At 42.7% G+C, this 24637-nt stretch overlaps 1 protein-coding gene across 1 annotated transcript in view; it reads left to right on the top strand.

Moving 5' to 3' along the window:
* Nucleotides 1-9645: 9645 nt before the first annotated feature.
* LOC106747989 (laccase-5-like) overlaps nucleotides 9646-24637 on the top strand; it is a 52957-nt gene continuing 37965 nt past the window's right edge. Inside the window, exon 1 of the mRNA XM_014626101.1 lies at nucleotides 9646-9792. Within this exon, the coding sequence (XP_014481587.1) occupies nucleotides 9684-9792 (109 nt within the window). The 5' untranslated portion in view covers nucleotides 9646-9683. The remainder of the gene's footprint in view (nucleotides 9793-24637) is intronic.

Raw genomic sequence — 24637 nt, 5'->3', positions numbered from 1 at the left:
GGGTGCTCCACATCCGATCGGGTACCCGGTTCCGTTGTTTCGCACAATCACTTATACGTTACGTCATCGATCCGTGCACCTCGTATCCCGGCACGATCGTAGGACTGATCGGTCGGTCGTTCAATCGAACGACCGACCGAATAGTCACGATTTACATTCACAAGGATACCCGGGAACCGAACGGCACGCGCGCTTCGAACGGTTTTACATCGGAATCAAGAAGCGGAACGTCGAATGGATAACGACACAAACGAAATGCGTATCTGCTCTCGCATATGTTAGCGATCATGCGTGAAAAGAATCGTGCGAACCGCGGCTGGAACGGTAAAAGCGGTAGGTGGTTCTCTCCGGCAGCCGCGCATTGTGACGCCGCGCTGCATTTTATCCCGCGACGTCGGGTGAGGGGCAGTTATTGTTGCATTCTCGAAGTATCTCCCGCGTTCTCATTTAGTTGTCATTTAAGTGAGCGGTGAGTTCTCCCGAAGACATTTATTCTTGATTTACATCTTCATCGTTTATCTTTTTCAAGGATAACGAGGGATTTCAGCGATACGCTCGTCGATCTGCGTCGCGAAGATCTGCACCGCGCGATATCGATGGGATTCTTTCTTCGAGAAGTATCGTACGATACAATGTGTAATAAATACGGCTATATGCACAAAAGAACGCCCTTTCTTCGCGTTAAACCTACTATTATTCGGACAAATCAATTGTCTCATCATTGTGTTCTCGAATTCACTGGGATCGCAGCTTCTCTCATGTAATTCGCGCGTTACGTAATGTAACATGCAAATTAGCCTGCGAGCACAATTATAACGCGCCTTTATTCTATGTTAATCGCAGAAAAACAAAGGTGAAAGATCTATCCGGTTCGTAAAAAAAGTAAATTCCATGTTTGTTATACCTGTCGGTCGCACAATTAACCAGGATTGCGACATTCGTGCCTCCGTGTTTTGTTCTTACTTCAATCTGTACGCTTGAACAGAGATCGATTTAGCACGGTTTGTCGTTTCACTACGCAAGAAACGTCACCGGAAGGCAGATAGAAATTTTATCACGTAAACGAGAACACATATATTCTCACGCGAAAGATATTTCTCTGCGTAAGATGAAGGTCGTGGCATAGTGAAATTATCAATACGCGTTTCTTGCACGCTTTGGAGACTTTATTATAAGAAATGAAGTTATTACACTATTAGCTTGTTCCACTTATTAATGCGATAAGCAGCATATTTCAAATAATTTAAAGAAATCTGTACAATAAATCTGTTAGTATAATGTGAGAGTAGTAATATAACTAACTTGATTATACGAACGACAAGCAATATTCTGCGCTTATCGTAAAAATAAAAAAAGTAATAAAAGTAAAAATAAAAAAAAAACATGCCTATATAGGGTGTCCGGAAAGTTTTGACAGAGCGACCGTGTGCAGGTAAAACGGGTCAAACTTTCAGGACTTTTTTAAGAAAACTTCTCAAAGTCCCCTACCATTTTGCAAACAACCACATAAAATTTCGAATTATTAATGATTTAAAGTGGCGATGTGTAGAGGTTTCTTTAATTAATAAATAAAAAATTTGCGTGTTATTTGCAAAATGTTAAAGGAATGTTTTTATTCAGAGTGGCCTAATCTACAAGTATATACAGTTGTACCTAGCGACAGGTTCAAGGTTCAATATACTAGATGTCTGTCGCTAGGTACATCAGCTGTCATACTTGTAGATTAGGTCATTCTGAATAAAAAAGATTTTGCAAATAACGCGCAAATTTTTAAGATAGTAATTAAAGAAGCCTCTATACATGGCAATTTCAATCATTAATAACTCGAAATTTTGCTTGGTTGTTTGCAAAATGTTAAAGGACTTTTCTGTTCAGTTTAACATGTTTTATCTGCACACGGCCATTCTGTCACAATTTATCGGACATCCTATATATCTTATTGCTTATGCTAAAGTGTGAAATTACTTGTATAAACGAGGTGATTTAAGGGCGGCTACGCCTCCTTATTTCCCCTTGTCGCTCCAGCTCGTCCTGCGGACTACGTAACTAACAGCCACAGCGCTCAGCTTCAGGACAGTTTACATTACGAAATCCGTGAGGCGCTTCCTAATATCTCAAAATTCTTATCGAAATAACTTCTTTACATATATTTTTATACGCTAGCAATTTATCATACATTTATCAGTTTTGTGTGTATATATATTCTCAAGATTTTCAGAAATTTATATTCCTAATGTGAGATTTAATAGGTTTTTGGAGACAGATGATTATATTATGCATAGATATTCGGGATAGAATTCGACACGGAATTGATAAGTGACGCAAAAATTGGACGACCACTTGCCATTCATGCAAAACTGGACGTATACTGCAGAATTCCTTAACGGTATTATGAATATCGTGTCGATCCTCGAAAATCGGTGTTCCGCCAAGTTCCGGCCGCATATAATTTGAGACCGTCGGTTTTAAAAATAGCTTCATATCAGAGCGCTCGAACAATAACTGTGATTAATTGTTGATGCTTCGTTAAACGCCGGATATGTTATTCAGCAGATCTCCATTGTCCTTTAAACAAAGCGGAGCTTTTCCTTTTTTTTATCTCACGTCGAATAGAGTACGCTTACAAACGAGGATGTTAATTATCCTAATGACATTCGCCGGTATCTTAGACATTACGAAGACTCGTCCATGCACTCATCCCTCATGGCAGTTCGATAACTTTCTTCGCGACATCATTCAATCGAGTAGTCCTACGTAACGACGCTGCAAAGTCCATAGTCCGTATTGTACACCACTCGCTGTATTACACTCCGTATGGTTCTGACGATTATAACAGTCATGGTCAATAATCATCTCTCTCTCTCTTCTCGGTCGGATATGAATCGCATTAGTTATAACGCTGATAGTCTACAGCCGTACGTTAATTAAGACTCTAATTAGTGTAAAAAGAAATTACGCGTACCGGATTTCCCACATTTACCGCACTTTCTTTCGTCTGCGGTTAAAGAGAGATCAATCGCGGACTCGCCGAAGAATCCGCAGGAGTGTCGGGAGCCTGAGACAGATGTACTTCAGTAAACTAATTAACTTTCTTAATTAAAACGAAAAGCGCGCGTACAGGCACACATGGATATTCACTCAGTACCTTGTTGTAGACTATCACTTCCCCGAGTCGCTCAAAGAGAACGTTCGGACACTTGATTATATAAATAATCCGAAGAATAATACTGATATTAAAGAGATAAGTTTTTGCATGCACAAAAAACAGATTGCAGTTGTATTTTTAATCCATCCATTTTTAATCCAGCACTCGCCGGACTCTCGCTGTTTTAATTGCTTTACTTGTCCGTTTATGGAAAAAAACTCTTGTCCAGTGATCTGGTCTTGCAAACTTTATGCAAATATCTCACGTCTTCCTTCCGGGTGAAACATTTCTCCTGACTACCAACGCGAGTGCCACGCCGAAACGAACAATTAAGCGCGCTTTGATAAGAAAAAAGACAGTTGCTTCGTTGCAAACTAAACTTTCACACGAACAAAAACTTGGCGTGCCTATAAAGCGAGGCGAGGCGGCGAAACACTTTTTCACGAAATTCGGATCAGTGAAAGTGCTAATTGATTCTTAGCGCTGCTACGTATCTGCGTATATATTTGATTCGACTTAGCCAGTCGCTTCAATATTCTCGCGATATTATTCCGGGAAATGCAATCTACCCCACGATTGAAAATACAATTTCATTCAATTTCCTTATCCACTTATCGATTTCTTTATTTTTACTATACACTACTGTGTATTTGCTTGTTTTGCGAATAAATAACACAGTGATATTTTTGCTTCGGAAACATGTTACAGTCCTGTTTATTAGTAATATCACAGTTAATGTAATTACCGTTGAAATTGTTCCGTTTTTATACCTTTTTATTTTTATGTGTGTATGTTCATCTCCTAAAAATATCTCTACATGTGTGAGTTGAATAAATTCTTTGATATTAGTATAACGGTTATTTCAATTGAAAGGTCATATAAAGCGATTACGCACAATTGTAAACTCGCATATTACATAAATCAACGCGCATGTTACGTGCGATAGTTCAATCAAATTTACAAATTTACGCTTATAACGTACCATTATTCGTACCATTACCGGAGTTAACCGCGGAAATATAAAATTAAAGGATTTATAAACTGCGAAGGAGAATTAGAATCGATATTTATTGTAGGTGTCAGAAACTTAATTAGCCGTGATTGCGATATCTACATCTATGTATGTATTGAAGGTATCGTATGAATACAATGTAATGTTAATATATATAATTCTATTTATGAATTATTTTCGAGGTAACTTCGATATCTTTTATAATACTAAAAATATATTTCCATAGGCAACTTATCCGTTTCAAAATGGTATATTATTTCGGATTCAGAACATAAACTCATTTTTATAAATGTAACATGTTACTTCGATTTAAAAATTTATAGAGTGCCTGAACATAAATCTTAACTCACGCGTTTATCGGTGTAAAATGATGCGGCTATTTATTCGACAAACGGCATTATTTCTGCACAAAGAATCAAAGTGCCGTTCCTTTCAACTGATTTATTTATAAATCCATAAATATTCTGCGTGCGCATAAAGGATAACTTGCTCGCGACGCATGGATAAATTCGCGTTCAAATTCTAAACTAATGCAGGTTTCCGATGAACAAATCCAACGTCGAGGCAGTGCTTCTCAAACTAATATAACAAAAATATGCCATCAATTACTATTATATTTATGATCTCCGGTTCGTATATGTTATACAAGAAATTTTCCAATATATTTCAAGCAAAAGTCTAAATCTATAATTGGATGCCAAACATTTTCACTTTTGAAACATTCTCACATTTGTATCTTCTCACCTATCTTCTCAGTTTTCTACGGAGAAAATATTGTAATGAAAATTACCACACAATTTTATAATACTAGACCGTACCGGAATTATGATGTGTTTTATAAACTTTGATGATGTATCTTATATATATCACCAAAAATTACAACACACATAATAATGTCGATAATAATTCCGGTATAATCCAACATTGCAAAGTTTTGTAATAATTTTTACTACAATATTTAGTCTGTGCGACACCTGTAGAATATCGTTGAATTTTTAAAAGATGTTTCCAATTTTTAGCGACCACATTGAGTCATTTTTGAGTCGTCCAATGCTCGAAGATTACAACTCAGTCCATATGGTTACGAATGCCGCTTCCTTTTCTAGCGATTCGCTAGAGGGTCAGCGACCGATGCCGGCTTACCAAGCACCGCTTTGAGAAGCGCTGCTCTGGACGACGTCCTTGCCGCGGCAAGATTTGCGTGAGAAAAATCGGGAAAGCAATCGAAGCTTATCGAACGGCGCCGCTCGATTCCGTTCACCAGTTCACGCGACACCTTCGGCTCGTGCTGCCGTCCAACGAAACCCGGCTTTTCAGACCGGCCGAACGACCGGCTGAAAAGTGCAACCGCGGCGGAATACAGGCCCGACGGAGCAATTTGTATCGGTTCCGCTCGGTGCGTTAATGGATTCCCTTTCAATTTCCACCGAGAATCGCCGATACCGTGCGAGGACGCGATGATACAAGGACGCAACGCCGCGGCGGTAAGGGAAAAAAATAGAAACCGGACAATCTCCCGAGAATCTTCTCGGAGAAAGAGAGAAAGAGAGATCGCGCGTGGGTCATTAGAATGCGTCGCGTGCCTGCATTTCACTGCAACGCCTGGCGAGAAATAGATGCGCTCGCGCGCGAATCTATCGCTTTCGTCTCGGCGTAAGGTGACAGGCCTGTCACCAGACGGTTTACTTTTCCCGTTATTTCTATTTTTCAGCCCGTACTCGCTACAATTTATCGTCTGTCATCGTATAGCTCGAAAGGAGAGCGAATTCTTCCGACGAGATAGAATTGAATCATAACTCGCGAAATGATTTATAACGTCCATAGCGGTAACACTGTCTCAGTTAACGGCGAAGTTTCGTCACGCGCTTTAATTAATTAGACTCCCAAATAAGCAACGATGCACGCACTATTGAGATTATTGTTGAGATAAAGCCTCGTCCACTTCCGTTTCTTCAACGCGACCAACGTTACATTATCGAGGAAACACGCGCGCGCGATTTCATTTTCCGCGAGTTCCGCTTTTTCCACCGCGACCACGTCGGCGTCGGACAGCTCTATTTTTCGACGCGTACCGGACAACATACTAAATACAGGGTGTGAAACTCTATTCCGACTTGTATTGAGTAATCGCCACGATCGGGCCGTTATCAGTCGCGGATCTCTGACCGAATCCGCCGACTTTCTCGCGCGGTCGCACGCCCGTGTTTCTTTCCCTTTTTCTCGTTGACGACGTCACGGTAGACGGGCTGTTGGGGGGGAAAGTGTCCCGGTGTGACGGTTAGCCACTCCGGATCGCGCCAATGAATACACAACACCGTCACACCTGTCCTGCCGTGACGAATCCTTTCGACACGTTCGAGCCCACGGACGAGCGTGGCGAGCTTCCGCGTCGCGCCACTAACTTGTTGTCGATTTTTAATGAGAGCCCGAAGGACGGCGAACAATTAAGAGCGCTACCGAAGTTGATATTGGCGTTACTTAGGCCGGCGAGCAGTGCGACCAGCCGACTGAAAATGTCAGCCGAAGGAATGCGCCACGCGTGACGATCGTCGCGCCGCGTGTTACACTAATTAATTAGACTCGCACCAGCGGATGTGATTTTCATAATCCCGCGTAATTGTACCGACTGCTGCCGTAATTGCGCCAATCGATTATATGATATCTGCCATATCTGTCAGTATTAATACTCGTTTTATATGTTATGGTTGTGAGATGAATTAAATTTCATTGGAGCGGGGGACGTGTGTGCTGAGAACAAAGTATTAAAAAATTTATTTGTGGGAAATATAAGGTTTATTTCTGTAAAATAAACCTTACATCTCACAAATAAATTCTTAAGTCCTTTTTTCTCCTTCTGAAATTCCTCATTGAAAACCCCATTTAATTGAATCAGCAAAATTCTTGTTTGGATATGAGCAAACGAGAATTTTGTTGATTCAATTAAATGGATTTCTCAGTATGAGTGATTGAGTATAAATGAGACAGGCTTTGTTCGACAACGTATCGATTTGGAAATCTGTTCTTTGCAGTGTCTATTAAATCCCGGTTGCATGAGTGTCAACGATCATTCGTTAGAAACTTGTCCTTCTCAATACTTTGTTACAAAATTCCAATCGATCAATCGTGTCTTCGTGATCGAGGAAAAACGGGATTTCATCGGCCACGCGTATGTGTGTCGCGTGAAATTAAGCAACAGTTTCGCGAGATATTTAATGGGATGCCTGTTCGTCGAGCAGTGCACACGCGCACACGATGCGATAACTATTGTCACCCGTACGATTATTGTCGCAGCAGTGTCGACGCGACGCGACCACCCGAGTCGAAGTTTCAGTTCTGCATTAAGTTCAATGAAAAGTCTTCCGTCGTGCTCCTTTTCGATGTCACAAATGGGAAGCTATTTCCGTTTCTTCCGCTCGACGACTTAACGTAAGACTGAAATTTCGAGTGATGCGACAGAAATCGATCCAGGATCGTAGGGGGTGGCTTTATCGTGACGTCGAGGTTGATCGAGTCGGCGACTTCTTTATCACGCGTCCAGCCGCGGGACGCTACCGTGAGATTGGGCGGCTGTGTCCACCGACAATGCCGTTCGAAAGTCGGCCGCGGTTTTCGCAAGCGCGAAACACCGCGGCGCGCTATAGAAAGGGAAGTGCCAAGGTAAGTCGATCCGAGAGCCAGTGAATCGTTGCTCATTGCCAAGGTACGTCAAGGTACCCGAGGCCTGGGTGTGTCGGGACGATTATTAGCGAAATGGTCTCAGCGCGGGCGAAATCGAAAGGCTCGGCTAAGAAAGTGAGCTCGCGGAACAGCGACGTATTGCGGAGCATGTGCCGATGCCCGGCGTGTGCCGCACGTCGCTCGCACACACGCGTTCGCCGAACGTACCGTATGGTTACAAGCATGGACGGGCTTCGAGTGGACTCAGCCGTGACGTCCGCCGACGTGACTATTCTGAAACGTCTCACTTCGTGTCTTTTTAGTTGTTGATTTGTAACGTCGTTGCGCCTCTTCGCGAAATCGTCGAACTCCTAGTGCTCTTGTGTACTGTTTGCTCACTGGGAGTGACTTAATAGCGGAAAGAGAAAGAGAAAGTATAAAAGTATTTGAAATCATTCCAAACGTATCAGATTATTACCCTACTTTTTAAAAAGTAGGAATTATGTTAATGAACGACACTAGACGACGTTTACTTTCAAAATTAGAATTCCGCTTCGATCATAACGAGAGGAAACGTTACCAAACAGAAGCCGATGGACGGTTTAGCAAGAGCAGTCGTTGCCGAAAATTACCGTTCTAGGGAGGGTGAGGTATAAAACATACACATTGCCAGAGACAAATGATTTTTCATCTTCCTTCCACGTCTGTTTCGAATGGTAAAAACATTACAATATCATTCTTAGAGCTAATATTCTCCAGTCTTCGTACTTTCCGTTGCTGTCCGCGTGCCTACCGTGTAGAACGGTGCACCACCGGCGGTAAAGGATTACGCAGTGTTCGCCAATTTTCATCATCGCCTCGACCTTGTCCACACGGCGGAATGCCCCATCGATTTTCCCGTCCTTGCCAGACCCGACGGCGGAAGTAGCGTTTCCTCGTCGTGCCTTTGTAAGAATCCTTACCTTCGCACGGGTCGTAAATGAAACGCGGACAAACGGTCCACACACTATCCAGTTCGTAGAGCAGCCGAGAGCCGCGCGCCGTACACAGAGGCGCGGAAAGAGAACCGAGCGGAGTCGCGATCTTGGCTCGCTCGCACGCGAACCCCACCTAAAAACCCCCTTCACCTTCATCGGCCGCGACCGGCGCGCGCGCGCGAAAGGGGGGAAAATTTCGACGTCACCGTTTGGTTCGCGAGGGGCCCGCCGGACGTGTCGGACGATGGTATTTACCGCCTCGGTGGGACCGGAGGACCTCACCACCTACTTCACCACCCGAGCCCTGTCCGCCGACTCTCTTCCTCTCTCCACCTGAATAACCCGTACCGCCGGCGCGCCACCGTCGCCGGCACCGCCACCTCCGTTGCTCCGCGATCTGAAAAGGAGGTGAACGCGCGCGAGAGTGTACCATTGGGCAAGGAATTGGGGCAGGAGCCAATGGTAAGGAGCGCGAGGTGGAGCGATAGGTTTTAAATAGGTGTGCAGGGCCAGTGCGTGGATACGAGAGCAAAGCCGGTGGTGACCGATACCGCGGCGGCCACCGCTAGTATTAAATTCGGGATAAAAGTGTGGGGACCCCCTTGCCGACGGGTAGTAACAACCTGCCCGTAATCGTCCGCCCAGTAGTCCGTCCCGTCCCGCAGTTGTGGTGGTAGTTCCTACCCGGGGGATACACACGGCCGCGGTGTGAAACGTACCGAGAGGAGTGACGGTCCTGCTGATAGAGCGGCGAGCACAAAGTACGTCTCAGTCGACGCTGAGCCAGTGCCTCAGCAAGTCCGCTCGAGGCGGTAGAGAGTCCTGAGAGAGTCGCCTCCGGATCGCCACCGTTTCTCTATTTTCTATTCTGTCCCCTCGGTAAAGGCCGGCCATGAGGTCCCACGACAGCTACCGGGCACTCGTCGTGCTCGCGACGGTGCTCGCCCACATGCGCGGCACGCTCGCGGTACGCGTCGCAGGCAGCGCCAGCAGGAGGAACGGTGAGTCATCTTCTTTGCTCTGCTTCTCTCGTCTCGCCTCGCCTTGCCATTCTGTCTTCTTCCGCTTTCGCTACTTGTCCGCTACTTCTCATCTTCCGCCGCGAACGACCCCTTCCACGCCGCTTGCTGCGCCTCCTTCGTCCTGCCACCTGCTTCCTCCTTCTTCGTCTTCTTCTTTGCGAACGGCAACACGCTGTCGAGGCTATCGCCAGTTCATCTTCCACCGCCTTACTTATATTCTCGTTTCTCTTGCGGGATATCCGATGCCACGCACGTCGTCTGTTTTATCCTTGCCCTTTCCCTCTTCTCTCTTCGTATAGTTTTCTTTTCTTTTCTTTGCGAAAGGATGTTACAGGGATACGCTTTACTCGCTCAGCTTGCTCCACATTTCCCTCCACACCTCCTCTCATTTCATTTTTCACGAGAAGCTTCTTATATACTCCTTTTTAATGCTTCTCGTCTTGCTTCTGCCACTTCCTCGTGCATCTCGCCTCCCGCCCCCTTTTTCTCGTCTTCGAGCAGATGTAGTCGAGAGATATCCTTCGGCCTCCTTTCCTCATTTACCTTTCTTGTTACTCTCTCTTTCGCTTCTTCTTCCCACGTATCTCCCTCGTTAGCTTCCTCCGCTTGGGACGTGAATACCGGCAAATCAAGTGAAGTGTTGGGTTGTGTTAAATGCGTGCTACGATGACGAGGAATACGCAAGTGAATTCACGGTGTTGTGTCCATCGAACTCTGACGCGACCCAGGTGATGAGTTAAACGCGCCGAAACGGAATGTAATGACGGCTGTTCGACGTGTTGCAACGCGCATGTGGTTTGCTGCATCATGTTGCACGAAAAATAAAATCGCATATCCAGAGTTTAACGCATCTTCGGCTTTCGATACATCGTCGGCCTACTTTTATAACCGCCTAAAAAAAACACGGACGTGGAACACGGTCGCATATCTATGTAACAGCTCATGTTTCTTGAAAAAAAACGACGAAGCTGTATAAAATCTAGGACAATTTCTACTTCGCGATATCTCGTTTCGAAGATCTGAAAATAAAAATCGTGGGGTAAAAATGACCAAAAATAAAAGTCGTACATCGTACGTGTTGCGATTGTCATACGAGTTATTTTCAAAATTTTCACCTCCCTCCCACATTTGCGAGATCATTTATAGTGAAATTCTTCGACAAAATATGTTCGCGCGAATCTTATCGATATGGTCGGTTAAATGGATTCACCATGAAAATATTAACCTTGTTAATCCGTTCGTTTGCTGATTGGCTCGCAGGAGTTAACACGATTTGCCATATGTGGGGAGAAATGATTGGGTGTCTCTTCGACATCTCGTCTTTATTTATTTCTCATATATCAGAATAAACACATTAGCGAATCTGCTGAAGCGGCAAAATGCACCGTTACGTCCACCAGTTTAATCAAGCCGCTACTCCTTGACGACTCAAGCCGAGAATTTATTGCTTGATTTCCATTGACATAAATTCGTTGAAAATGGCGCTTCCGCGTGGATTTGGGTCGGTGACCGGTTCTCAAACAATGCCTTAATCCTTGGTAAAAGGCCAACTTAACTCAAATTGTAACCGTAAAACGTAACAGACGCCTGATCGCTGCCTATGAAAATAATTGCTATAATTATTACGGCAAGCGTGTCTAATCGCTCTACGCGTGGTAATTATTTTTCTAATCTACGGCCATCTCTCTAAGAGTCTTCGTGTTTTAACTCGAATTGATTCTCGCGCTGTGTCTTCCTCATCCTCTCTTTCTGCCCGGTACGCGCCGGATATCAAAGTTTTGCTTTCGATTTCTAACGCTGTCGATCGTAAAATAACTCGAGAATTCGACACGTCCTATTTTTACGAATATAAAGTCGTCGGATATCGACGATATTACTTCGCGTGCCAATTACAATTAAACGATAGAGATTGGTGATGATAGAGAACGGTAGAGAGAAAGTAGTGATCCTTTTGCGCGCGTCTTTAGTAAGACGCGAATTCGAACGCGTTTAATGTAGGGTGAAATGGCAAAGATCGAGCATCGTGATAACAACACCCGCAAGGTGTTTTGTGTATAATTAAATCCCTGCGAAAATAAACAGGTGTAATCTTAACATTCATTTAGTGATGCGCTCTACGAAGGAAAGTGGCTGGATTCATTAGTCACATTAAAGGAACTAGTCTTGACGAGAAAGGATACCGCGTGGAAAATTTGCGAAATAAATAGTTCGGATATTTTTGCATAGAAGGTCACGATATCGTTGAAAATTAGCGATAATCGCTTAAATACTACCGCAAATTGTAGACAAGCAGTCTACAATTTGCTCGCTCGATCCTGAAGAAATAATTATGTGGAACATACACGCCAGTAAGAGTCTCGCATTAGAGTTTTTATGTGATATTATTGTAATAATATATCACTAACAGGGATGTACAATATTCGAAATTATTGAAAATGAATGGCTAAATTTTTTATCTTCGTTTCACCCTCCGAATTCCAGGAAAACATCTTAAACGACAGATATATAAATTGGATATCTGGACGTGAACGAAAATTACGAGAAACTTCAATTTCTTCAACGATTTAACCCTCCGGTATGTCGGAGATTCAACGAAATATCGGGGAAAGTTTCAGAACACAGTCCTTTAGGCTCAGCCGAGCCCAACGACGTAAAATCTCGCGAACCTTCGACATATAGCGGAGTCCGATCGTGAAAATGTATTCGAGAGTTGTACGAGAGAGTTTAGCCGGGAATAAAATCGTGATTGAAACACGTCGTTTTCTTCATCGACCTGCCGTTCGTATTTCGTTACTTCGTTACATCGATCCGATGACCGATCCGTTCCTTTCCGCAATTAAGCGCAGTACATCTAACACATTTGGCTAAGTAGAGCGGCGCGGATTAATCGGCGATCCATATATTCTAAATTGGCCGGTCTCGATTACCGCGGAACGTAAACGACGACGATCGACCAGCGATCGTTCCCAATGTGGGAATCCGGACGCGTTTCCGTTCCGCGAAACACTCTCGCCTACAGTATCGGAATTTCTCAATTATGTCGTGACTATGAGAAACTTTTACCTGCAAATCGGCGATTTACCTGGCGTTCATTAATAGCTAAACTTAAATTTTGAAACGCGACCTAGAACTTCACTGACGCAAACTTGTGGAATCTTTGATTTCCTGAGCTTTTTTTAATTGAATTCGTGGTCCTAAAAATTGCGAGGGCTTGTGTTTTGATATTTATATTATTAACGATATTAATGTATATTAACTATATTAACAATACATGATCTTATTTAATGTAAATTCCACTTTACTCTTATCTCTTTCTTCATTTACTAAATTAACGTTAAATTAAAGGCAGTTGAAGCATCGGTAATACAAATCGATTAAGTTACATAGCTTGATTTAAAGATCTATCATTTGAAAAATATTTTAATATTTTAACAATACACGAGAAAAATAATTTGCTGGCACAGCAAATTTTATATTGTCGCTACAAAATCTCTCAATTAACGTGTCTTAAGGACAATTACATTCAGCAAAATATTTTATATCTTGACAACAAAAATGTTTCTGCTCTGATTATGAATAACTTGCTAATTTGTGATCCAATTATTTTTAAATTTTATTGCTATCTCTCTCTCTTTCTCTCTCTCTCTCTCTTAACGAATATTCAATAACAACGATGGTTGGTTACAACAGCCAAACAATTTTTCTCCTTGTATATGCACACACATACACACACACACGCACATATATATATATATAAAATGATATGAATAGATCAAATGCAAGTTTTAGCAATATTGCTCTAAATTCGATCGAAAATCGGCTCAGTTCGCATTTTCGTCACTTCAACTATTACTTCCCAGACTTGGAAACGTGTATCGCACCGTGAACCTTCGAACGCGTTCCATCGCTATAAGAACGGGTCCGACGCGGGGGAATCGCGAGTGTTTTCTAGCGTAAGCGCCTTCGTCGTTGGCATTGCCACCAGAAATGGCTTTTCAACGAGCGACGGGCAGCATGCCAGTGCATATAACAGTTCACCGCGGACTGGCTAAGCAACTTGTTCACCTACATGCAGCAGCCGCTCACACGCCGCGAGATCCTTCCGCGCGCCGCGTTCGTTATCGCCGAATGATTGCCGGCTGGTATAGCACGTACGCGAAGTCGGTCACTGTCTTTAAATCAGATCGCCTGACCACACAGAAATCGATGATTTAAGTGCAAGTATCTTAAGATTTGGCACAATTCCAGTATGAAATCCACTTTACGTGACTGAAAGTCACTTTACGCACGTGTGAAGTAAGTGTATCTTATTTTGGATTTGTGTCCAATCGTGACAAAAAGCGGAACGCGGACAATTGCGCGCCAGATATATGAGTGTAATTTGAAACACGTAACTTGAAATACCGACGACTTCAAATTAAACGAATTTCCTTCTTCCCGTCATGTAAGTCTCCGAATTTATATTAGGAGCTGCGAGAGGCGCAAGTGCAATTGCGTGTCAAGATCGGCTTTAATATTCGACAGGAAGACATATCAAAGTAACCAAATTTTTTTCTAGATGACTGCTGAACCAGTGGTCAAACCATAAAGAAAGAAAAGCAAATTTTGGATTGTATGAAACTACTCTTGAGAGAGAGAGAGAGAGAGAGATTTGTGCAGGATATGTTAAGTCAATCAAAAAGTTTGGGTCAATTTTGAATCAAATTTGTCTTTGCATTCAATGGAAATAAATCATTTATCACTTACATAATTAATGGAAAATTCGAATCAAACTTTGTGACCGATCCAATAGATTTTTTTACATATATTCTCAATCAATTATCTTTTTTGATCAATTTACGTAACTGACTTTTCGGTTTCACTATAAAAACAACTCAAACCCGTTTCAACGGTGACAAGCGATGTTGACTTATCAGACCATGGTGTGTTCGAGCTGAAGTGGCTTCCTCAAGAGTATTACAACTAGTTTTCTACGTGTTCCCGGTTAGGCCACCTATTAGAAACTATCCTCCAAAGCTTGTTTATTGCTGCCGGTATCGTACGTAACCAATAGCCGTAGCCGTAAGTAATTGGTCGGCTAACAAAGTAATTCTCCGACGCTAAAAGGAATCAATTTATTTTGGAGCTGACCGCTTTAATTAATAAATAGCCACCTCTAATCGGATAGAAACTTGTTGAAAACTTTGTATTTCAATTATGCAATGCGCATGCAAGCCGAACGCGGCGAACACCTCGATGACTAAAAACTCACGTAGTATTACGATACAACTTTTATTATTCAGAATTAGTTCACAGAAGGCAGGCCGTGGTGCATTTCACTTACCGTACCGAAGCGGTGCGTTTCCAAGAAACTATGAAGATTACGTAAGATCCGAATTATCCGGGATCGGATCCGTGTTCACGTGAACTTGATTATTTACTGCGACTTCGGGGCACGAATTCCAAAGTTCTATCGTTCCATCGTGAATCACCCCGCGAGAATTTCGGCGAAGAAATAACGATCGATAAAATGATATTTCATAATATTCCAAGTCGAAATTTTGGCCGCTATATTACTTGAACTAAAATTCTACATTACATACATTTTTAATACTACCGTTTAATGCTACGAATGAGAAGTTATTTTTATTCTTCCCATTTAAAGACTTAACATAGAATTAAGTAGAATCTACTCAATAGTACAATAGCACAATATAAGACTTTTGAAAACTTAATATAGAATTAAATAGATTTAATGTAGAACTGAAATTTTAACTCAAGATCACTTGACGTACATCAGTCATCAACATTCACCAACGTCAAATAAGAATAAATCCATGTATGAAACAACGCATAGCATATTTGGATAATCGGAAAACGTGATGGTTTTTTCTTCTGTTTATTCTTTTTTATAAAAGTAGCGGTAAAATGACGCGACAAAAGGAATTAAAAAAGCTTAGAGACTCCATGTTGCGCGTGTTTCATGACCACGCTTTTCCTCATTTGCCACCTGTGAAACAGTGAAATCAATTTCGAGTTCCGGTTGTCTTATTAGCGCAGAAGTAAAACAGTCTTAAACACGAAACCCAGCGGTGATACTTAATACCAGTCGCTCGCGGGCTCGTCGCTCGTAGCTCGAACGGGGAAACGAGCCGTGAAACGACGACGATTCGAGCGGAGTTAAAAACCAGTATTTTATCCCGGGATCCTCGACGCCGCCACCGTCGACGACGAGCGCATGCTCCTTTTCACGGACAGACGAGCCTCGCGAAATACGCACGTCAATGAACTTGGGGACTGGTTCTTTTTTCCTCTCTTTCTCTTCGTCTACCGTCACATACCGGACAGGTAGTATCGTTACAGGCAGACGAGGATAATAGCCGGATGGACACGCGGAGTCGGTACACGTTAGAAATCGCGGCTAGAGTCGAACGACCGATTTTCGCCATGACATCCTCCACCTCGTTCGTCGTCGTCGTCGAGATCGTCACTTCCTGCGCGATCTGTACGTTCGCAGACCGGGATCTGGGTTAAACCTCGCGTTCTCGCGTATCGTGATTCGAGGTCTCGAGATCCCGACCGAGCTCGAGCATACGGTCTTCCTCCTCCTCCTCTTCGTTCTGGCGTGCTCGCCTGGTCGTTCGCCGACGGTGGATCGCAATCACGGTGAAACCAACAAGAGCGAACGCCGCGGGTACGTCACGCGTATCTCGTGCCCGAGTACGGCCTCCGTGCGGGAAAATCGATTCTAATGGATTTCAAATTGCGGCCGTCCTCCTCCGTATCCTCCCGCTAAGTCGACGCGGGGATCCGATCGTCGATCGAGAGGACCGATTGATTCTACAAGATAGGAGCGGACAGAGCTCTCCGAGTGGAAAGTGACGTCTCATCACGAGCGTTCCTGGATCATTTAGTACCGCGATTGCGCGTTCGCCGAACGTGGCAATGAATGGTGTATCGACTGGTCGTTGCGGTAAAAAAGATCATCGTCGAAAGGACAGATGACAAATTTCATTCGATGCTTTAATCTATATTTCTTTTCGTCAGTATTTTTATTGCTACAGTTTGTACTTTTCTTATTCACTTGTTCTTTTTTTTTTATTCAAAATTAACACGCGTTTCTAAATTCTTCAAATGTACGCGTATTCTCTTATATTTACATACGGAAGTCTTAAAATCGAGTTCTCGGGTGGATTTAAACTCTTTAAAAACGAGTTAGAGGAAGTTCTCTTGCATGGCAATGGCAATGACCGTTTGTTTTCATCGACTTGATTCATCAACTTCGACGTGCAACGGATCTCGTGGTGATTTATCCGCCCTGAACAACCAAGGGCGAGTAGCAATGTGGATAATTGGAAAATAGCGGGAAATAATTGACCGGCAGAGTAGCAATAAACATCCGGTCGAATCTAGCCGGTCATTCTGGTATGTGTGCCGTGCCATGAATACATTGCCCGATGAATGAAGAAAATTGTCTCTAACAGCTGGAAAATTGCAGCGATTCCATACAACGCATATCGATAACTCGTTGTGAGTAAAGTCCAGCGAACCGGCGCCGGCTTCGACTCACAGCCGCCGTAGCTTTCGTTCGCCGTTCTTAACGGTCGAATGACGGTTAATAACCGGCTAATAAATGCGACTATATCGGCAATTAAAAGCACAACTTATCTGTCGAAGTAACTCGCACGTGTGATTTAATTTGCTGTTTAAACGAGGTTGAATTAGCCGGTGAGATTTATGCGATTCGCGATAGAAAGATACGATCTCGTAGACATGTCGAGCGCGATGTTTATGACACTTCTGTGTGTGTAGTTCCTATACGGAACCGTGCGACTCCGGGAAAATCACCCAGGACGGATTTAGAATCGGCGTAAACGATCGATCGTTTATAGTCCCGCGCGAGCCGCCGCGACTCCTCTTAAGGAACGTTCCCTTTGTCGGCCGAGAGTAACCGAGAGTAACCTTATTTCGAACTGCCGGCAATCACGTTCCGCCTTTAATTGATGCTCGCGAATGTTAACGACACAGTTACAACCAGGGACGATCGCTCGTAGGACGCTATTAATTCGGAGATCGGTACGTCAGAAAGTTTTGCGACATACCGGGCATACCTCGGGTTTCCCAGAGAAGCTGCAAGACGATCGCGAGTCTTTTCATTGTTTCGCGAAAATATTCCAGGTAGAAATTAATCGGGGCATATTCCAAAATAAGCCTACCTTCGTTAGGGCTAAATATGGCTTAAAAAGGCAAATTCTGATTGAAATATCGTGACCATATTTGAATAGGCACACTGAGAAACTTATTCAGTTGACTTAAATTCTTGTTTAGTTATGGGCAGGCGGATGTTTTGGTTGTAACAATCAAGATTTGGTTCTTTGAATCGGGGGTTTGATTCTCTGGATCAAATTTTTTTCATTTTCGTTTCAGGGAGCTAAATTTTTGGTTCAGAGAACCGGATCTTGGTTCTTGTGACCGAGACATTTGCTTGTCCGCATCCAAGCGGGAATTTAGTTTGAGTCAATTGAATGGGTTCATCAGTGCACTGACTTGGATGTTCCTAATAAGGTCTATGGCTCATAGGGTCCATTCAGAATTAGATAAATTTACAAAATTGACCCTGAATTGTACGAGCGTTACATTTCTGTGTAGAGACTAGGTAGAGGTGGGGAAAAATTACAGTCTTTCTAGCGGCCGTTTTTAATTTTTACCCGGGAAGACACGGGAAGATTACGCGATCGAATAAGAGATGCGAACGAGACGACGATAAAGTAATCAATGTGTACGCGAACGGGGAGAAAATTCTACGTTTTGCCGTCTGAGACAAAGAAACGCGCTCTGTGGTACACGCGTAGTTGACTTTAATGATATCCGTTTTCGAAATTGCTAACGCTGAGACACGAACTCAGCACGCGGTCATAATCAGTATCCACGGATTCCACGGAACATAACGATCGGATAATCGATGCTGATGGACGTTGAGTCGCGGCGATCGATCCTGGCGCAGCCGGCCGATCGATCGATTTACCCTCATCGATCAGGTCAATTGACTTTGTAGAAGCGGTACTTTGTTGCAACGAGCCGACTCGCCAGCAGGCAGCCGGCCGATCTGTCCGATCTGTAAACGGGGTGCACGGAGGTCTCATTAAGTGGCAGATTTCGAAGCAGCAGCGATCAATTTCGACGGCTGGCGTGTTCCCGGGTTAACCATTTCAACACGATTTTTTTTCACCCGAGCTTGAAGTCCGAAATTTATGACGTGCTTGTGAGAGAGCTTCGTTATCTTTCGAAGTGATCGACTGATTGCGGTTTGCAGCGAATCGAATTAAGTTGCTACTTTTATTTACTTCTATACTGTAACGTAATCTTTTTTTCTTATTATGCTATGTAAAGCTTTGCAAAATTATCGTGAAGGTAATTATTACAGATCTTTGCTTCACTATGAATAATATCGAATATGTTAATTATCATTATGGAATTATAATTAAAAAATGATAATTTACCAACCATTTCTTACTACGTTTAAATAATTGGCAATGTTAGCGTTTAGAATTCTTTTAAATAACGAATTAATCAGAGGCCCTGATTTTTTCTAAGAGATAAATTTTCTTCTATGTTAATGGAGAAGCATTATCTCGAACCTGTTGCCGATATCTTAATGATGCACGCGTTTTATGTTCCTGTTAGAAAGCCGCAAAAAAAAAAAAGAAATTATATCGCGAACACGGCCATATGAGAAACCGTTATTTTCCAATTGCTTGATTTTACGATGTTATGGCGGCTGCGAATTTTATTGCCGAGTCGCTGTGCAAGGAACGCAGTCTGCGTTCCTTCATATCGTCTTCGTCGACACAATCATATATTTAACCAGCTTTCAATACCTACTTTTAAGTAATAGCTGTATAGGTGTATCGACGAACATGAGCGATCAGGATAATTTGCACGATATCTACTCAACATGAGAAAAAATGTACTTGTTTATTTATGGGTCTAGGCGGGTATAATTACAACCACCAGACTCCAGCATGCTGGAAAAGATCAAGTCCAAAAAGAAAGTTCAGATATGAACTGTGCATGTTCACAAGATTGACGAGTAAATCAAACTATGATGGATCGTTGCTTTCCAAAACAAACGCTCGGTCTATTAAATCACATTTAACATTTATAAATTACATTTAGAATTTTGCTCGTTATTTTATAATTCAGAGATAATTCGAAGATCAATATTTTTTTGGCAACATAATTAACCAAGCTTTATTTCTACTAGTAAACTGATTTGTTCTAATGTCTCTAATTTGTACACAAGATTTCTCCGCACCTTCGTTAACACTTAAGTTATAATTTATTCTCGAATCTCAAGCTATTTTATATATGGACAACCGGTTAAGCAGTGCGAAAAGGGACTCTTCTTTCTTGTCGACAAAATTCTGACGAGAAATAAGTAACGGTTTTTCGGAGAAAGTCCCGTTGTATCGGGAAGTTAACGTCTTGTCCGATCTCGGGCACCGCGCACGTGATTCCAGTTCCGCACCGGTGGCTGATTTCACCCCACTCGCGGATTTCTATGCCTTGCAATTTTTTCACGCGTATCCGCACTTTTTAGGAAATCCAGTTGTGGCAAAGCGTGACGAATTATCGTCTCGAAACACGCACGCTTACCTTCCTAATTTCTCGTGTATTTAAGACGTTGAGTGTTCTTCATAGCTTTTTAATGCTAAAATTAGCAGTTGTAAAATCATTAGGTACTTATTAATATATATTACATTATTCCTTTGAAACAAAGAATTAAAAATATAATGTTGCATTTTAACCCTAAATTGTGTGTTGTTGTTGTAACGTCAACTTAATTAAAGTTAATAATAGTTAATTAGTTAATTAAAGTTAATGAAGTTAATAATAGTTAACGTAATTATTCCGGAAAAGAATATATAATTATAATATAATTTCCGGAAAGAATATATAATTAACATAGTTTAATAAATACAACGCCAAGCTAAACGATATTTTACATTCAAGGTGTCAGTGCAAAAATTACGTTTGACGTTTAACCGTTTGACAGTCGTGCTGTGTCGGCACATATCACGGGATTAGCAGTGCGTAAAAGTTAGCAGTGCGTAATTTGTTGCCCGTAGAAACCGGAGAAATCCCCGCGATCTCGCCTAACCCCCACGCTTTGTGAGTCGGTCTTTGTCCCGTCGTCGACATGGACACGTGAAAGAATCGAGAGTATCTAACGCTTTATCTTTTCGCTTTCCTTTTCCTCATCGGTAGAGTCGTTAAACGCGTGTCCGATACTTTCGAGGAAATCCCGCGGAAAGGCGGTTGCCACACAATTCTGCGTGCGAATTCGTGCGCTAAAAGGCGCTTCCGTTGCGTGTGCAACCACGTCACCGGTAAAAACACCGGCGCCACGTTTCTGCATCCTGTTCCTTGATTTTTTCCCCATCGCGGGATATCACCTCGTCGGAATGCGCGTCCCACCTTGCACGTGAGGCAATTGAATCTGAAAGCGCGATGTCCGGCAAGCGAACGTGCGAAATGTAGCAAGAAACGTTAGGTAATTATATGACGTTGCTTAAACATCAAACTCGCATTGCTCTGTTATTAGAGAAAAATCATATCTCTTCTTTTATTCTATTAGACTAAGAGAAAACCAGAACCGTTTCTCTTTCGTGAAATATCCAGTGAAAGATCGATTAAAGGGAGCGACATAAGATCTCGTGAAATTTTACTAATTCTCACTTTACGTATGCGTCTGTGCACGTCTTATGCGCGACCATTCGTCAAGCATCGTGTGACTTGTCCGGTGTCGAAGAAGTCGGTAAGGATTCCGTACAAGTAGTTGCATAGGCGAGCGGCAAAAAGTACTTCCTGTCGGGACCATATACGCGATTCTGTATGTCTGTGCGTCCGGCCTGATAAGTGTTTTGTCGCTGCACGACATAGACGTGCCGTGATCGCTTACGTGATCAAACTGGAACGCCGCGATTGAAGGCGTTCCGCGGGATATCTTCCATCTACTTTTACTTCCGGTCGCATTATGTGTTAATAGCACACGGTTCTCGTGTGTTTTTAATGTTGTTTACATATCTTCGGTTATGTCAGCGTACACATTTTGTAATCTCCGCTTTATACTCCCCTCGCGTGTAATCGCGTCGGTAAATATTCTTTCTATGCTTTTAACGTCTCATAATCTCATAAACGGCAGTGTAATTAGCGCATCTAGTTTCATAATGATCATCGCTATCTTGATTGAGCGCAAAATTAACCGGGAACCGTTATCCAAGTTACAACTCATCGAGAGTAATTTTTTTTAGAAAAAGAATAGGTTTAATCAGGTGTAAGATTAATGAGAAATGATTAACCATTCGGCAAATTAGCCAAGTTATATTTGGAAAACTGATTTATATCGAAATCTGTTGAATGGCGAAATAGTCGAGAATGAAAAGATTAATTTATCGCAGGTCGAGGACGATAATTATTCTTGATCGGTATTGTTCGTACGGTTAATCGTGCCTCCTACGGACACTATGTTCAACGAGGCAATTGTTCATTGAATTGTTCTCAATCAACTTAATTTGCATATGTCAGGATGATGAATGATCGTTAATAAAAGAGCCGTGTGCAGTCGTGTGCCAGGATAATTGCGCCGTTTCACTGCGGATATAAAAGTCCCGGGAATCGTTAGATTACAATTAGATATAATAACGCGCGTACAAAAGGACATAACGCGTGTGTGCCCGCTGATGACCGATATATCCGTCTTGAGGAATGCTAAAAGGAGCGCATTCGTTCACCACGAGCCGCACGAGCGCGAAAGGCGTGTCTCGGACGGAACCTCGAAGTTGAAGGCGTCGAAGTTGAACGGAACGTGGTCCAAAGCGAGAGGGACAGTACGAAACGTGATTACGTGCACCTAGCAATGATCTATGAGGTCTAAACGAAAGGTCTCTCGGACACGCTACAGTTTAGTCCGCAGCCGCCACTCAAAGCCTTGATCGGCCTTCTTGTGCCGTGCGACATTTTTTTCCGGTTCGTTCAAGCGCGACGTCTTAATTGCAGGGTGCCGTTCGTGACAAGTGATAGTTGTTATGAATAAAATTTATCATTGCACGGTCACTGATTTTTGCAATGGAGCAACACCGATACTCCGCCAAAGACGATTATCGTATTCCGGAATTTGAAAATCGACTTGGCATTTTACGACCGTAATGGCGGAATTTAATTTCATAGTCTTGCATTTCACTTTCATTCAGTCATTTTTTTTCCGTAACGAATGTGGGGCCATTTATCATTGGTGATAATGTATCTGAACGTTTATCGGCGCGTCCATCTGCATGATACCTATACCTAATCAAAGTGTAGCGGCGTAGACCACCACGGAAAGAAAGATCACCTTGAGCCTCTAACTTAGCTCGGGGTAAAAGCGAAAGGCGCTCTGCGCCATGCACCGTTCGACCCGCGATAAAAACAAATGCCGGCGAGTTTGTATGGCATAAACTGACAAAGCGGGCAATGCCATTAACTTCACCGTGAGAACAGGTGGCAGTGCTCGAACAATGGCCACGAGGATCCGCGGCGGCTGCGGCGCTGTCCTTAGAGTGTCGCCAAGTTACTACGAGACTTGCCTTGATTCTGGCATGAGAGTCTTTTGCCCAGCTCGCTCAGCTGGAACGTCTACCGCTGGTTACAGGAACAATATGATACTTTACTTGAACTATCGAGCTGAATAACACGTAAACGTTTCGAACATTATTTTGCCGGAGAAAATGAATTAAAATATTAACTAATTAATATTATTATTATTAGGAAGGATTATTAATAGTAAAAAAATCAACTTTATACTAACGTTTAGTCAAATTATCGGGAACTTCAGGAATATCTTCTGTAACGTCTTATCATTATATTATTTTTTTACTCCACTTACTGTCTTTTTCGAAAGATTTAACAAGTGAAATTTGACGCTTCGAAAATTGTACTTTACGAGACAATTCATTTCCAAGATTAGATTACTCTGTTACACGATGTCGGTCGTATTTCTCTTCGGCATAAGTCGACTGTAAATTTATTAACATCTTGAGTACCGGTAATAATACGCCGGTACATGGCATTTAAATCGCTAAGAAGCCGGCAATGATGCTATTATCGTCGCATGTATTGCGAAATCGCCTCTTTTACGAGACAGCTAGCTCCATTACACTTATTCTTTGCCGTTTCGTAGCATGTTTCCTTTAACGACGTAATATGAAAGTTCACTCACGCATTGCACGCATTGTAACTGCACGGGCGCATAAAAATAGCACACAAATTTAAAACGTACGATTTGAATTTTTTCCAGAGAGTAACATAAAAATCTAAAATGTAGTGGTGTCACAAAAAAATGCGAAACATACAATCAACGAGCATTACGCGAGCAAAGTTAAACCGTTTAACTTCACAACTAAATAATGAATAAATATCTCACACATCCTCATCTTTTTCCCTGTCTTCTTTTACACGCAACATGGGAAACCTCTTTTAAAACGGCACCGTCGACCGCGTTAAAGAATTCACACCCGGCAACGCGATTTTTCGCCTTTCTCAAAACGTCTTGCATAATCCGAAGAATGAAGGACCCGCCTGGAATCCCCGAGCCAATTAAGCCGTCCGTGTTGTGTCATCTTCGTCACCTATCCGTCCGCGAGACCTCGAAAAGGAGCGTCGGCATTTCGTCCGTTTGTTAATTAACAGTCAACCGAACCCGGCCGGTGATGCTGAAAATTCTACGATCTGCCGTGAGCTCTCGGCACTTGCTTCACTTCCTGCACTTAATAGGATACCGGTCGTAAGTTGCACCATAAGCCGCCGC

This window comes from Dinoponera quadriceps, unplaced genomic scaffold, assembly GCF_001313825.1.
Source record: "Dinoponera quadriceps isolate SergipeBrazil2010 unplaced genomic scaffold, ASM131382v1 scaffold2167, whole genome shotgun sequence".
NCBI classification, from domain to species: Eukaryota; Metazoa; Arthropoda; class Insecta; order Hymenoptera; family Formicidae; genus Dinoponera; species Dinoponera quadriceps.
This window is presented reverse-complemented; position numbering and strand designations above follow the sequence as displayed.